The sequence below is a fragment of the Eubalaena glacialis genome, chromosome 5 (assembly GCF_028564815.1).
Source record: "Eubalaena glacialis isolate mEubGla1 chromosome 5, mEubGla1.1.hap2.+ XY, whole genome shotgun sequence".
Classification (NCBI taxonomy): domain Eukaryota; kingdom Metazoa; phylum Chordata; class Mammalia; order Artiodactyla; family Balaenidae; genus Eubalaena; species Eubalaena glacialis.
In genome coordinates, this window is record NC_083720.1 from 38,570,869 (window position 1) to 38,587,256 (window position 16,388).

Below are 16,388 nucleotides of genomic sequence, written 5' to 3' on the forward strand. Positions count from 1 at the left end.
GGACCTAATGAAACTTAAAAGCTTTTGCACAGCAAAGGAAACCATAAACAAGACAAAAAGGCAACCCTCAGAATGGAAGAAAATATTTGCAAATGAAGCAACTGACAAAGGATTAATCTCTAAAATTTACAAGCAGCTCATGCAGCTCAGTATCAAAAAAACAAACAACCTAATCCAAAAATGGGCAGAGGACCTAAATAGACATTTCTCCAAAAAAGATATACAGATTGCCAACAAACACATGAAAGAATGCTCAACATCATTAATCATTAGAGAAATGCAAATCAAAACTACAATGAGATATCATCTCACACCGGTCAGATTGGCCATCATCAAAAAATCTAGAAACAATAAATGCTGGAGAGGGTGTGGAGAAAAAGGAACACTCTTGCACAGTTGGTGGGAATGTAAATTGATACAGCCACTATGGAGAACAGTATGGAGGTTCCTTAAAAAACTAAAAATAGAACTACCATACCACCCAGCAATCCCACTACTGGGCATATACCCTGAGAAAACCATAGTTCAAAAAGAGTCATGTACCAAAATGTTCATTGCAGCTCTATTTACAATAGCCAGGACATGCAAGCAACCTAAGTGTCCATCATCGGATGAATGGATAAAGAAGATGTGGCACATATATACAATGGAATATTATCAGCCATAAAAAGAAATGAAATGGAGGTATTTGTAATGAGGTGGATGGAGTTAGAGTCTGTCATACAGAGTGAAGTCAGTCAGAAAGAGAAAAACAAATACAGTATGCTAACACATATATATGGAATCTAAGGGGAAAAAAAAAAAGGCCATGAAGAACCTAGTGGCAAGACGGGAATAAAGACACAGACCTACTAGAGAATGGACTTGAGGATATGGGGAGGGGGAAGGGTGAGATGTGACAGGGTGAGAGAGTGTCATGGACATAGATACACTACCAAATGTACAATAGATAGCTAGTGGGAAGCAGCCGCATAGCACAGGGAGATCAGCTCGGTGCTTTGTGACCACCTAGAGGGGTGGGATGGGGAGGGTGGGAGGGAGGGAGATGCAAGAGGGAAGAGATATGGGAACATATGTATATGTATAACTGATTCACTTTGTTATAAAGCAGAAACTAACACACCATTGTAAAGCAATTATACGTCAATAAAGATGTTTAAAAAAAAAATCTAGAAACAATAAATGCTGGAGAGGGTGTGGAGAAAAGGCAACCCTCTTGCACTGTTGGTGGGAATGTAAATTGACACAGCCACTATGGAGAACAGTATGGAGGTTCCTTAAAAAACTAAAAATAGAACTACCATACCACCCAGCAATCCCACTACTGGGCATATACCCTGAGAAAACCGTAATTCAAAAAGAGTCATGTACCAAAATGATCATTGCAGCTCTATTTACAATAACCAGGACATGGAAGCAACCTAAGTGTCCATCGACAGATGAATGGATAAAGAAGATGTGGCACATATATACAATGGAATATTACTCAGCCATAAAAAGAAATGAAATTGAGTTATTTGTAGTGAGGTGGATGGACCTAGAGTCTGTCATACAGAGTGAAGTAAGTCAGAAAGAGAAAAACAAATACCGTATGCTAACACATATATATGGAATCTAAGAAAAAAAGAAAGGTCATGAAGAACCTAGGGGCAAGACGGGAATAAAGACACAGACTTACTAGAGAATGGACTTGAGGACATGGGGAGGGGGAAGGGTAAGCTGTGACAAAGTGAGAGAGTGGCATGGACATACATACACTACCAAATGTAAAATAGATAGCTAGTGGGAAGCAACCGCATAGCACAGGGAGATCAGCTTGGTGCTTTGTGACCACCTAGAGGGGTGGGATAGGGAGGGTGGGAGGGAGGGAGACGCAAGAGGGAAGAGATATGGGGACATATGTATATGTATAACTGATTCACTTTGTTATAAAGCAGAAACTAACACACCATTGTAAAGCAATTTTACTCCAATAAAGCTGTTAAAAAAAAAAAAAAAAAAGAATGGACAAACCATGGCTTGCTGGAGAATCTGACTGAGGATCTGATTTCAAAGCCCGTGTGAGTTTCCCTAGGGGTTCCCACGTATTTTCTCTGCTCCACTCTGGAGGGAAGAACTAAATCCAATGATATGTGAAAGAGGCCAATGTGAGTGCAACTGAAGGGACATTTGCATAATCGGCTCTGTCAGGTGATGGACCGACGCCGCTCAGGAAGCGCTGATGATGATGACGATGGGATGACGAAAATGCTAGTGAACCTAAGTTGGATGCCGGCTCTACGTCAGTGGCTGAGGTGAATGCTCTACATCCATCACCCCATTTAATGTTCACTACCGTCTTCCAACATGGCTATGACTTTATCTTCACTTTACTATGAGCTAAGTGAAGCCCAGAGAGTTCAAGGAACTCATCCAGGGCCCCACAAGCTGTGAGCATCAGAGCCCAGGTCTACAGCCGGGCCTGTAGCCAGGGTCTGTGCACCCACATGGTCACCGTCCAGTCTCACGAGGGAGGAGGGTTCTGTCACTAAAGCCGGGTAAGCAGAGGATAGATGACCCCAAATGAGGGGCAGGGACTCAATCAGAATTCTTTTTGGCTCAGAATTTTCCAAGCTAGAGACTCCAGGAGACAAGGAACCTGCATCCCTGAGACCACATAACAGGGGTGGCTCAGCTCCAGAGACGGTTTCAGGTCCCTTATGCTCCCCTGTCCTCATTCCTCTCCTAAATCACAGATGAGCCATATGCCTCAGCCAGGATCAATCCCATTGCTGGACCTGCTGGTGACCAGGACCACCTGACTCCAAGGACCCCCAGCTCCACCCAAACTTCCCTCCATGTCACCCATCTGGGCCCCTTTCTTTGGATCCCATCCCAGCCTTAGATATTGAGCTCAGCCTCCTCTTCCTCTGGGACAGCCACCATCAGAGACAAAAAATGAGGCATCAGGATGCAGTTTCCATCCACACCACATGATGGGAAGAGTGCAGCCTTGTGGTCTAACAGACCTGTGTCTGAATCAGGTCAACCCCATTCTTTGTCACCTTGGGCAAGTTGCTGGGCCTCTCAGGGCCTCTGGTTTACAATAATACAGAGAGTTGTAAGAAGTAAATGATGTACCATATGTCAAGGACTGGTCTATAGCTGGAGGTGAATAAATGGTAGCCAATTTCTTTAATTTTTGCTCCTTTTCTCCCCTACAGAGTTACTATTCAAGCTGAGACTCAATTCAACTTTTACACTCATAATGATGAGTTACTATTCAAGCTGAGACTCAATTCAACTTTTACACTCATAATGATGAAAAAAGGAATTGGCAGCTGCTTGGGGTATGACAACCAAAGCCCTTGGATCAATCTCTCTCTGCATCCTAGGACTCCTCCATCACTTAGAAATTTAGTACTTTTCAAATACATTTTCTCTTTTGCTTTCCTTCTGTTTTGTTTTGCCGCCATGTTATTGAGGATGGTAAAGCCACTTTGATCACCTTCATTTCACATGCAGCAAAAGTGCTGGCTGAGAGGTGAGAGGTGGCAAAGTCCCACGTCACACACTTGGCAAGTTGGGGAGTCAGGACTTGCTGGTCCATGACATCCGATTCCAGTGTTCCTTTTCCTGTACCAGCTGCTTGGCTTCAGAGCTTCCTTCTGGGGCAGGCTTGGGGCATAAGTGCCCACGACCAGATATAAGGTAGGTATGTGTCACAGGCAATAGTGTCTGGGGCCAGGGGTGACTCCATCTACTGGAATAGGCAAGAGGACTTGGGGCTACAGGCTTAGCAACAGCGCCTTGGAGACCCTGGCCAGTGGTGCCGGTCTGGGGGCCAGCTGGTCACTTATCTGTTGTCAAATAGTCAAGGATGTTCCAAGACCAGTGCCAGCAGGACACTAATTATGATCTCCTTGTCAAATGGAAAGATCATGGTGCCGTGGCTGACGTGTGTTGGCTCCTACCTGAGCTCAGGCACTGTGTGAGTTGGCTGAGTTTGGCCAGATGCTCTGACCTTGCTCAGTTCCCACTCTCCATCAATAGACCCCACGGAGTCGAAAGAATTAAACAAGAGGGTGTGTGTGAGTGCCTGAAACATTGGGGGACCTCAGAAAACGGCAGCCCTGACTCCATTCCATGATCGTTGTACCTCCTGTGTACTGAGTTCTCATTGGCTACTGCCCTGGAAGTGCCCTTGGGGACACAGAGAATGTTGGCACCTCCTCTACCTCACTGGGGTACCACAGGCCTTTATGAGCATCACATGATGTTTTCAGATGGCCTCCTGCCCCAGCCTATGGTAAGGCTGCTCTGAACCCCATCGGTTCTAATTTGGGGATGTGAGGCTGAGTGGAAAGGAGTGGGCAGCACCATTATTAACACTGTTTTTGTAGCCCCAAGGCCGGGGGGGATTTCCTGGGGTCTGATGAATCTCTTTGCTAATTCAGGTCAGTGCAATATGGAGATTTGTGGAGTCCCTACTATGTATGGGTGTCAAGGTGATGATGAGTAAATAATATGGTAGATAATAATAGCTTCTCTTCATTGAGCTACTGCTAATGGGCCATTCCCCTTCCATTAATTTTCTTTAGCCCTTACAGCATCCCCTGCAGGGTAGCAACTATTGACTCCATCTCATAGATGACGGAACTGAGGTTCAAATACATTAAATGACTTGGCCAAGCCCACACAGCCAGGATGTAGAAGACTCATGATTCAAGTTCACACACGACTGCTCTAGAGACTACTCTTTCCATTAACACCTCAATGTCCCCCAGGAAGTTGCTATGAGAAAGGACAGAGAGAAAATGTTTTGGGGGAATTTACTGATAACTCAATCTTATACGAGAGAAGGCTTCACGTAAAAAATAAATGAGGAATGAAGCTCAGAGGTAAATTGGATCTGAGTAGAGGGGGCGAGGATTGGGAATTTCAACACGAAATTGATACTCACTGCAGCCCTGTTTGTAATGGAAAGGACTTGAAATAACCTGAATGTCTCTCAATAGGGAACTGGTTAAATAAGTTATCATCCAGTCATACAACGGAAGACTGTCTAAGCAACTGATTTTTAAAAAGCAGATCTATCGGTACTTATGTGGAACAATCTCTAAGACCTGTGCTGACTCTTCTCCATTTGCTCCTGTAAATGGATCTCTCCCCTCTCTCCCTGCTCTGCTCTGTGCCCTGGGAGCTGGTCCTCCTGAACTGCACCAACAAAACTCCTGAGTTTTCAGGCTTCCACTTGGGTTTGACCAATGAGGGGCACCAGCAGCAGACTGGAGGGCAGGAGGAGAGAGGAGCCAGGGTATTTCTTCCTAGCTCCTCCCTGTTTGGACAGTAGGGTTCTGCCATAGCCTGGCACCTCTACAACCTCAGAGGCTGCCTGTCAGGCCATCGCCCATGGATTCACTTCTCCTTGGCCTCTGGTACCCTATTTCCGCTCCTTGCCCTTCTGGCGTTAAAACTTCTCCAGTTGGACTGAATGGAACTCTGTTGCCTGCTGGGATCCTGACTGTGATACAGGCATATTTATGAACATTACAGAAGGGATCCCCAAACAGAGATGGCCCCCACTGACCTCCCAAGAACCTTTCCGATCAACTTCACCAGGAACGTCCCCACGAGTCCACCAATGGCGAATATGGACACGGTCACAGACCAGAGCAGAGTCAGAGTATCCAGGTCTATCCGATGTCCATGCCTTCTCTCCCACGACTCATTGTAAAAGGTCTTGATGTACTAAAAACAAACAACAAACCATGTTATTCCTCTGTCCCATTCTGCTGTCCTTGAAGCCAGCCAGTTTATAAACAAAACAGCTTTTATGGAGCACTGTCTTCATGCCAGGCACTTTGCTAGCTCTCTTTGAGCTTTATTTCGTTGACTCCTTCTAACACATTTTGTGGATGGGCCCTATTTTTACATCCTTTTGCAGATAGGGAAACTGAGGCTCAGAGAGACAAAGTGACTTGCTCAGCTAAGTGGCAAATCTGGGAGTCAAACTCAGATCTGACTCTGAACTTAGGGGAACCCACAGCAGAATCACCTCAGGAATGTGTTTAAAATGTACGTACCTAACATAAGAGAAAATATTTACCACCTAGATAGGTAAAGATTCAAGACACACAAAAACACTAACCATAAAAGAAAAACAAAATGCTCATTTGGATTTACAAACTTTTTTCAGTATTTTTATGTTTAGAACATACTTTTGTAAGACATACCTTGTATTTATACAATGTACTGTTGTGTAATTAAGAATTTGGCTGGCCTTTCTGGAACCCAGCAGGACCCTATGGGACCTTCCCGGGACAGACCCCTCCCCCAGAGCCTCTGCTGTAGCCCTCTCTGAAGGACCTAGATAACAGTGCCGGATGCACATTTCCTGAGTTGTTTTACAGATGCTAAAACCCCTACCAAATGGAAGATGTTAACGACTTGATGACCATGAGCACGTAGCCCCAAACCTACAGGTGCCAAACTGGCACAAAAACAGAAATATAGATCAATGGAACAGGATAGAAAGCCCAGAGATAAACCCACGCACATATGGTCACCTTATCTTTGATAAAGGAGGCAAGAATATACAGTGAAGAAAAGACAGCCTCTTCAATAAGTGGTGCTGGGAAAACTGGACAGGTACATGTAAAAGAATGAAATTAGACCACTCCCTAACACCATACACAAAAATAAACTCAAAATGGATTAAAGACCTAAATGTAAGGCCAGACACTATCAAACTCTTAGAGGAAAACATAGGCAGAACACTCTATGACATAAATCACAGCAAGATCCTTTTTGACCCACCTCCTAGAGAAATGGAAATAAAAACAAAAATAAACAAATGGGACCTAATGAAACTTAAAAGCTTTTGCACAGCAAAGGAAACCATAAACAAGACAAAAAGACAACCCTCAGAATGGGAGAAAATATTTGCAAATGAAGCAACTGACAAAGGATTAATCTCTAAAATTTACAAGCAGCTCATGCAGCTCAATATCAAAAAAACAAACAACCCAATCCAAAAATGGGCAGAAGACCTAAATAGACATTTCTCCAGAGAAGACATACAGATTGCCAACAAACACATGAAAGAATGCTCAACATCATTAATCATTAGAGAAATGCAAATCAAAACTACAATGAGATATCATCTCATACCGGTCAGAACGGCCATCATCAAAAAATCTAGAAACAAGGAATGCTGAAGAGGGTGTGGAGAAAAGGGAACACTCTTGCACTGTTGGTGGGAATGTAAATTGACACAGCCACTATGGAGAACAGTATGGAGGTTCCTTAAAAAACTAAAAATAGAACTACCATACCACCCAGCAATCCCACTACTGGGCATATACCCTGAGAAAACCATAGTTCAAAAAGAGTCATGTACCAAAATGATCATTGCAGCTCTATTTACAATAGCCAGGTCATGGAAGCAACCTAAGTGTCCATCGACAGATGAATGGATAAAGAAGATGTGGCACATATATACAATGGAATATTACTCAGCCATAAAAAGAAATGAAATTGAGTTATTTGTAGTGAGGTGGATGGACCTAGAGTCTGTCATACAGAGTGAAGTAAGTCAGAAAGAGAAAAACAAATACCGTATGCTAACACATATATATGGAATCTAAGAAAAAAAAAAAAAGTCAAGAAGAACCTAGGGGCAAGACGGGAATAAAGACACAGACCTACTAGAGAATGGACTTGAGGATATGCGGAGGGGGAAGGGTAAGCTGTGACAAAGTGAGAGAGTGGCATGGACATATATACACTACCAAATGTAAAACAGATAGCTAGTGGGAAGCAGCCGCATAGCACAGGGAGATCAGCTCCGTGCTTTGTGACCACCTAGAGGGGTGGGATAGGGAGGGTGGGAGGGAGGGAGATGCAAAAGGGAAGAGATATAGGGACATATGTATATGTGTAACTGATTCACTTTGTTATAAAGCAGAAACTAACACACCATTTTAAAGCAATTATACTCCAATAGATGTTAAAAAAAAAAAAAGAATTGATAATGTTAACCCCTGTGACTCCGCCCTGTTACCTCACCATCAACCAATCAGAGAACTGTGCACGAGCTGATCACATCCCCTGATCACATCCCCTCACATGGCCTTTAAAAATGCTTTCCTGAAACCCATCGGGGAGTTCCAGTGTTTTGAGCACTAGTTTCCCGGGACTCTTTGCTGGGCGCCCTGCAGTAAATGCTGAAGTTTCCTTCATCACAACCCAATGTGAGTAGATTGGCTTTACTGTGTGCAGATGAGCAGACCCGAGTCCGGTTCTGTAACATTTCTTCCTAGTTCTTGAATAGTAGCCTCTAAACCCTTGGGATTTCCTGGATAGGAAATGTTGATGATAAGAGTGTCTTTGTTATCCACAGGGGGGCTCTCGGACCCCACCTGATGGTTTATGCAAGTGAGATACCCCAGTTTGGGGGCTGGCCGTGCTGGAAATACCCACCATGTGGCTGGCACTGGGGGGAGAGCTTCAAGCCAGGTGGTGGCAGCCCTACCTCCAAGGAGGGGAGGGGGACTGGAGATTGACTTGATCAGTCATGCCCAGGTAATGAAGCGTCAACAAAAACTCCAGACATGGAAGCATGGTGAGCTTCCCTGGTGGACAGTACTCTGTGTGTTGTTACATATCGAGGTGCTGGGAGGGTGATGTGTCTGGATGTCAAGTTCTGGAGAGAACTCCAGAAGTTTCATGTTTGGAACGCCCTCACTGTAAGTGTCTCTTCTTTTGTCTGCTTCTGATTTGGCAATAATAAAACTGTAACTGTTAGCATAGTGCTTTCCTGAGATTTTTGAGTTGTGCTAGCGAATTATCAAGCCTGAGGAGCTAGTGGGTGCCCCCAAATCTGTAACTAGTTGGTCAGAGTTGTGGGCAGCCCTGGGATCCCCGAGCTTGCAGCTGGTGTCTGAAGTGAGAGCAGTCATTAGAAGACTGTGCCCTTAGCCCGTGAACTTGGCCTACCTCTGGGTAGTCAGCATCTGAAGGCATCACAAACCTTTGCTCCAGGCAGTCTGCTGGGTGCCAGGGAAGCAATGACCAGCACTGTTTGGAAGGACACTTTGACTTATAGAATCCCATCCGCTGTCCTTTTGCTAAACCTCAAAGCACTTGCCTGAACTGTGGGCCAGGACTGGGCAAACGGGCTCTAGGTGTTCCCTCTCTATTTTTGGAATCAGCTCTAAACTCTCCCTCCCAGCCACCTTCCTGTCTGTCCTCCCAGCTATAGCATTGCCTGTTTACTAGCTAATTTCTGTTTTCATTTAGGCCTCCTATGCAACACACTCATTTAGCTCAACTTTGGTCCTTCTGGGTGACTCTTCTTAATGTCTGCCCCAGTGGTCACCCTGCTTGAGGCTGGCTGCTCTCTCAGGCCCTGGCTATGTGCCCGTGGCTCACCCTGCAGCCCCAAGCACTGCACAGGTCCCAGCAGGAACACATCCAGGCCCGCCACTCCTCACCCATGCTCCTCGTGATTGATTACACCCGAGCCCCATCCCGTTTGGGCCCATCCTTGTCTTTGTGGGACCCCTTTGGATGGGAGTCTGGGCTCCATATCTTCCACTCAGGCTTGGACCTTTCATTCCTTTAGAATACTGCTTCCAGAATCTTCCTGTAGGCTCTCCAGACATCACTCATGAGCAAGAGGAATTTTGATTCATGCTCTAGGCTGACACATCACCTCACCCAAGCCACATCAGCCCAGCCTGCCCGAGGACGGGCACCCACCTTGGCTCCCAGAAAACAGCCCTGGGAATAAGACTCTGATGTCTCCATCCAGCCCTCATCGGCCTCTCAGGTGAGATCCAGACCCAGGGGGCCCTCAGGCACCAAGGGGACATCTCCCACGACAGCTCTAGATTATCGTAGCAGCACTAATGGAACAGATCCCAGGCAAGAAGCATTCTCCTACTAAAAGTCAAGGCTTAAAATGGCTTAAATATGAGGCCATTTGTCAGGTTTCAGAGGAGCCCTTTTAGCCTGCATACATGACTGCTTGAAAATTCAGCAATTATCATGTTTCATTTGATTGGTATGTAAATTAGCTATAGATTTTGCATAGCCTTTTACAAGGGCTCAGAATGCTTTAAATAGATAAGTAAATAAGTAGATAGAAGATGATAGATAGATAAGTAGATGGATGGATAGATGGATAGAATCTAAAAAAAACGGTGCTGATGAACCTAGTGGCAGGGCAGGAATAAAGATGCAGATGTAGAGAACGGACTTGAGGACACAGGAGGGGAAGGGTAAGCAGGGACGAAGTGAGAGAATAGCACTGACATATATACACTACCAAATGTAAAATGGATGGCTAGTGGGAAGCTGCTGCATAGCACAGGGAGATCAGCTCAATGCTTTGTGACGACCTAGAGGGGTGCGATAGGGAGGATAGGAGGGAGGCTCAAGAGGGAGGGGATATGGGGATATATGTATATGTATAGCTGATTCACTTTGTTATACAGCAGAAACTAACACACCATTGTAAAGCAATTATACTCCAATAAAGATATTAAAAAAAGAGATGGATAAATTGATAAATAGAGAAGTAGGTAGACAGATTATATAGATAGATGATAGACAGATAGATAGAACTATGCCAATTAGAATTAGTCACTGGAAACAGAAAAGATAAAGGTTTAGACATGCAGCAATAAATGGACAAAAGAGAGAAAAATATTAGGAATATAACATCTGTAGGAAAATTCACCACTCGTGGATTGATTGTTCAGAAAGCCAGTCAGCTCTCTGCCAGGAGGTCCTAATGACAGCAGGCATCCACAGGGGCCTCACCACTTTCCTGGAACCTTCAGCACAGAGATTAGCAAACATGGATCACTGGGCTAAATCTGGCCCACTGCCTGTCTTTGTAAATAAAGTTTTATTGGAACACAGTCTTGCCCATTCATTTACATATCACCTATGGCAGCTTTCTCACTACAGAGATAGACTTGAGTAGTTGGGACAAAGGTCTTATGGCCTGCAAAGCCAAAAACCTGCAAAAGCTCCAGCAGATCGACTTAGTAGAGCAGAAAAAGGGTACACCTTAGAGTTAGGCAGACCTGGGTCAAGTCCCTGTCTGTGTGAATGTGGCAGAGGCAGCACTAGAATTTTCACAAAGGGCAGACTCACAGCTGGCAGTTTGGCGGGGGGGTGAGGAAGCCTAGGGCACTTGCCTTGGAACTGAATTTTCACACAAAGAACTTTAAAAAAATCTTAAATTTATCCATTTACTCATTCAGCAAATATTTATTATAAATGCTTAATGTGTGCCAGACCCCGTTCTAGGTGCTGGCACTATGGAAGCAAGAAAACCATGAAGTCCATGTCTTCATGGGGCTTACTTTCGAAAATGGGGAAAGAATGGACAAGAATCAAATAAATATATAGTATCTCAGGTGGTGTTATATTCTGTAAAGAGAAGTAAATTAGGGTGAGGGGCTAGAGAGTGATAGAGAGGTGCTGCTGGGATGGGCTGGTCGGGGAAGACATCTCTGAGGAGGGGACATTTGAGGAGGAGCCAGACGTAATTGAAGGAGAGAGCATAGGACTATCTGGGCACATCTGGGAAAGAGTGTTTCAGGCAGAGGGAAAAGCAAGTGCAAAGGCCCTGGGGTGCCTGAGTATGGGTGTGTTTGAGGAACAGCATTGGGGGAGGGGGGTCTTGTGGGGGCAAAAGAGGGAGCAAGGGGGAAAGTGCTGGTGATGAGAGCAGAGTGGTCACCAGGCTCCAGGCCCCCTGGGCTTGGGGCTACAGCACTCTTCAGGGCTGTTTTCCAGGTGTGATGGGCAGCCATGGAGGTTTTGAGCAGAAGCACAGTTTGATCTGCCTTAATTTGTAAAGGGTCCCTCTGGCCTTGGGTGGAGAATAAACTAGAGGAGCCAGAGTGGAAACAGGAAAACCAGGTAGAAGACCCAGTGGCAGGCCAGGCTGGAGACCTACTCGGGGGTAGCTGCTGGGGTACTGGCCACTGGTTGGTGCAGAAACCCTGAAGCTTCAATGTCTGAAGACACTGAAGATTCCTTTCTAGCTCCTGCAATGCCTAGTGTGTGTCCTACAACTTGTCCCTTTGCCATCTGGGGGAAGAAAGAACTGAAGAACATTCTGGAATGTCCTCACAGGCCAGGCCTCCAGAGTCTTATACTTACTTCTGCTCACATCCCATCGGCCAAAGTTGGGCAAGGGCCATGTGTGGATGCCCGAGGTACCTGGGTATCCTCTTCCAAATGGGGCATGATAGGTAGTCAGACTCGGGGGGCTCTGTGAAAGCAGGGTGGACAGGACCTACAGTCATTTAGGGTAACTGTGTTGAAGAGAAGCAAGTGGATATATTAAGAGTGGGGGGGCTTCCCTGGTGGCACAGTGGTTGAGAATCTGCCTGCCAATGCAGGGGACACGGGTTCGAGCCCTGGTCTGGGAAGATCCCACATGCCGCGGAGCAACTAGGCCCGTGAGCCACAACTACTGAGCCTGCGCGTCTGGAGCCTGTGCTCCGCAACAAGAGAGGCCACGATAGTGACAGGCCCGCACACCGCGATGAAGAGTGGCCCCCACTTGCCGCAACTGGAGAAAGCCCTCGCACAGAAACGAAGACCCAACACAGCCAAAAATTAATTAATTAATTAATTAATTTTAAAAAAAAAAGAAAAACTCATAGCTAATATCTTAAAAAAAAAAAAAAAAAGAGTGGGGGCTAAGGGCTCCCCCCACACACACCAGGAATGCAGACACATTAACCTCCCTGGGCCTCGGTTTCCTCATCTATAACGGGGGTTAGTTCTGGCTCCCTTGGGGACTGTAATGAGGATGAAATCTGATACCGTCCCTAATGGGGCAGCACAGTCGGTGCCCACAGTGGGCACTGTTTTCATCATCAGCTTTCCAGAAAGTTTCCAAATGTCTGAGGCGAGAGAAACACGGAATGCTTGTGAGATGAAGCCGGGTGGCGGCCAGGGCCAGCATCAGCTACTGCCTGGATTGTTCGAGTGGTGAAAATCCGCCTCGCCTGAGGGTAGACAGCCTTGGCCTGCAGTCCCTCTCCTCCTCCGACCGCCACCCCACCCGGACCCGGTTATCCACCACTCAAGAGGTGAAGCTGGTGGGCAGGGGCCTCAGGACCCTGTCTCCTCACTAAACCAGCATCCCTCCTGCTGGGGCAGTGTCCTTGCTGTGACTTATTTTCATCAACACCTCCGGCGGCAGCCTCTGTTCACCATGTCTGTGGACGGTCACCCCCAGACCCCAGCATCTGCATCTCCCGGGTCCGAGAGTTTCTTTCTCCTTCTGAGAGGCCAGAGCCCTGGTGAAGTCTGACGCCGACACAGAAACCCACCACCAGGCGTGGGCCCTTCCCACCTGTGTTAGACCCCGCTCCCTGGGCTCTCTGCTCCCATACTGGTCTCCTGGACCCTGGGGCTGCCTCGCTTGCCCACACCTAGGCCCACAGCAAAGGGAAGAGATTTCTGAGTGATTGCTGGCCACAGGCTGAGCCCCTCCAGCCTCGGGCCCCCTTCCATCCTCCTGACCACTTCACCAGGGGATTGTCACCACCTGTCAGGATCTGGGGATCCCAGGGGAGCTGGGGTCCCCGTGCAGGCCTGCCCGGCTCCAGCTCTTCCAGCTCCAGGCAGTTTCCGCCCTGGGAGGGGCTCCCAGGCTGAGCCCTGGCCCCCAGCCCGCCTCCAGTGCTCGCAGGCTGGGTGGAGCTGGCTCGTGCTCCTGTTCTGGCGCCTGTGATCCTCCTTGAGCCGGCCCTGGCCTCCTTCCCAGCCTCCTCCCCCTCCAGACCTTTGGACCCCACAATCCGGCCGCCCCCTCTCTGCACCATTCCCAGGAAGCCTGCCGCTCTCTCTCAAGCCCGGGATAACATAAAGCCCTTCCACCAGCCTGTGTTCCCATCTCCACCCTGCGCATCTCTCACTGCTGGGCATCTCCCCAAACTGGAGAGACAGGCAGATACAGAGAATCACAACTTACCAGAGCAGAAATGCACAGCAGCAAACCAGTGCCGGGGCAGGAAAACCTGAACTGTAATTAATGAATTGCTGAAGGCTCAGTGTGGACAAGTCTGAGAGTTAATATCTCTGGGGACCCAGTCACATCCGTCCCCCTTTTGTGAGTTTTACCTCCAGGGGCTCTACCAGATTCTCACAGGGACTGTCAGAAAAATCCCCTTATGCTTCCAGCAGGGGAGGGGAAAAGGAACCATTCTGAAATACATCAGAGCATTCTGTTCTTCTTCACAAGGCCTGTCCTTGGGAGAAAATATTTCACTAAGTAAATGGAGAGATATTCCATGTTCTTAGACAGGAAGACTCAATATTATCAAGATATCAGTTCCCCAACTTGATCTATACATTCAATACGATACAAGTCAAAATCCCAGCAAGTTATTTTGTGGATACTGACAAACTGATTTTAAAGTTTATATGGAGACACAAAAGACCCAGAATAGCCAACTCAACATTGAAGGAGAACAAAGTAGGGTCTGATATTACCCTACTTCAAGACTTACTATAAAGTATGGTAATCAAGACAGTGTGGTATTGGTAAAAGAATAGTAGCAGATCAATGGAACAGAAGAGAGTTCAGAAATAGACCCACATATAGTCAACTGATCTTTAACAAAGGGGCAAAGGCAATATAATGGAGCAAAGATAGTCTTCATCAAATGGCACTGGAACAATAGACATCCACATGCAAAAAAGGGGAAAAAAAAGAATCTAGACATAGATCCTACACCCTTCATAAAAATTAACTCAAAATGGATCAAAGGCCTAAATGTAAAATGCAAAACTATAAAACTCCTAAAATTTTTAACATAGGATAACATAGGAGAAAAATCTAGATGACCTTGGGTATGGTGATGACTTTTTAGATAAAACACTAAATGCGTGATTCATGAAAGTAATAATTTATAATCTGGACTTCATTACAATTTAATGCTCTGCAAAAGATGATGTCAAGAGAATGAGAAAAAAAGCCACAGACTGGGAGAAAATATTTGCAAAAGACACATCTGATAAAAATCTATTACCCAAAATATATAAAGAACTCTTAAAACTCAATAATAACACAAACAAATCTGATTAAAAAATGGGCAAAAAACCCAAACAGACACCTCACCAAAGAAGATATACAAATGGCAAAGAAGGATATGAGAAGACATTCTACATCATATATCACTGAGGAAATGCAAATTAAACAATGAGATACCACTACAAACCTATTAGAACATCCAATCCGAAACACCAACAACATTAAATATTGGCGAGAATGTGGAGCAACAGGAACTCTCATTCACTGCTGGTGCGAATGCAAGATGGAAGAGCCACTTAGGAAGACATTTTGTCAATTTCTTACGAAACTAAACATACTTTCCCCATACAATCCAGAAATCATGCTTCTTGGTATTTACCCAAATGAATTGAACATTTATGTCCATACAAAAAACTGTACATGGATGTCTATAGCAGCTTTATTCATAATTGCCAAAACTTGGATACAATTAAGTTGTCCTTCAGTAGGTGAATGGATAAATAAACTGAGGTACAGCCAGACCATAGAATATTATTCAGAATCAAAAACAAATGAGCTTTCAAGCCATGAAAAGACACGGAGGAATTTTAAATACATATTACTAAGTGAAAGAAGCCAACCTGAAAAATTATACATTGTATGAGTCCAACGATATGACACTCTGGAAAGGGAAACCTTCAATCTGTAAAATATACGATATCTGCAATACAGCAAAGGGAATAAAGCAAGGTGTGCCTGTATAGAGACAGTAAAAAGATCAGTGGTTGCCAGGGTGAGGATGGGAGGAATGAATAGGCAAAGCACAGAGAATGTTTAGGGCAGTGAAGATATTTTGTAAGATACTACAGTGGTGGGTACAAGTCATCACACGTGTGTCAAAATGTATAGAAAGTACAACACAAAGAGTGAACCTTAATATAAACTGTGGGTGTTGGGTGATAACGATGTGTCAAGGAGGGTTCATCAATTATAACAAAGGTACTGCTCTGGTGCAGGATGTTAACAGTGGGGGAGTGGAGGCAGGGGGTATATGGGAATTCTGTGCTTTCCACTCAATTTTGCTGAGAACCTAAAACTGCTCTAAAATATAAAGTTTATTAATTAAAAATTTTTTGAATGAGTGAATGACAGGATTGCTCCTTCCTCGTGTTCCCACAGTCATTGCTTGCACTACTACTTTTTTACTCATATCATTCTATTCCAGGTTCAAGTTTTACACGCCTCTTTGCATTATAAGCCATGAGTGTAAAGGCTCTCCACCCTCTGCTGGAGGCTCTGCTGGATTACCAAGATGACGCAAGAGTGCAAATTCCCAATCCTCTTAAAGACAAAT

The 16,388-nt window shown here is 45.5% G+C and overlaps 1 protein-coding gene across 4 annotated transcripts in view; it reads right to left on the minus strand.

Annotated features, from left to right (window-relative positions):
* SLC2A9 (solute carrier family 2 member 9) overlaps positions 1-16,388 on the minus strand; it is a 236,975-nt gene that overhangs the window by 203,461 nt on the left and 17,126 nt on the right. For all 4 annotated transcript variants that reach the window (XM_061191238.1, XM_061191237.1, XM_061191239.1 and 1 more), the window contains exon 6: positions 5,570-5,730. In XM_061191238.1, coding sequence (XP_061047221.1) covers positions 5,570-5,730 — 161 coding nt within the window. The remainder of the gene's footprint in view (positions 1-5,569; positions 5,731-16,388) is intronic.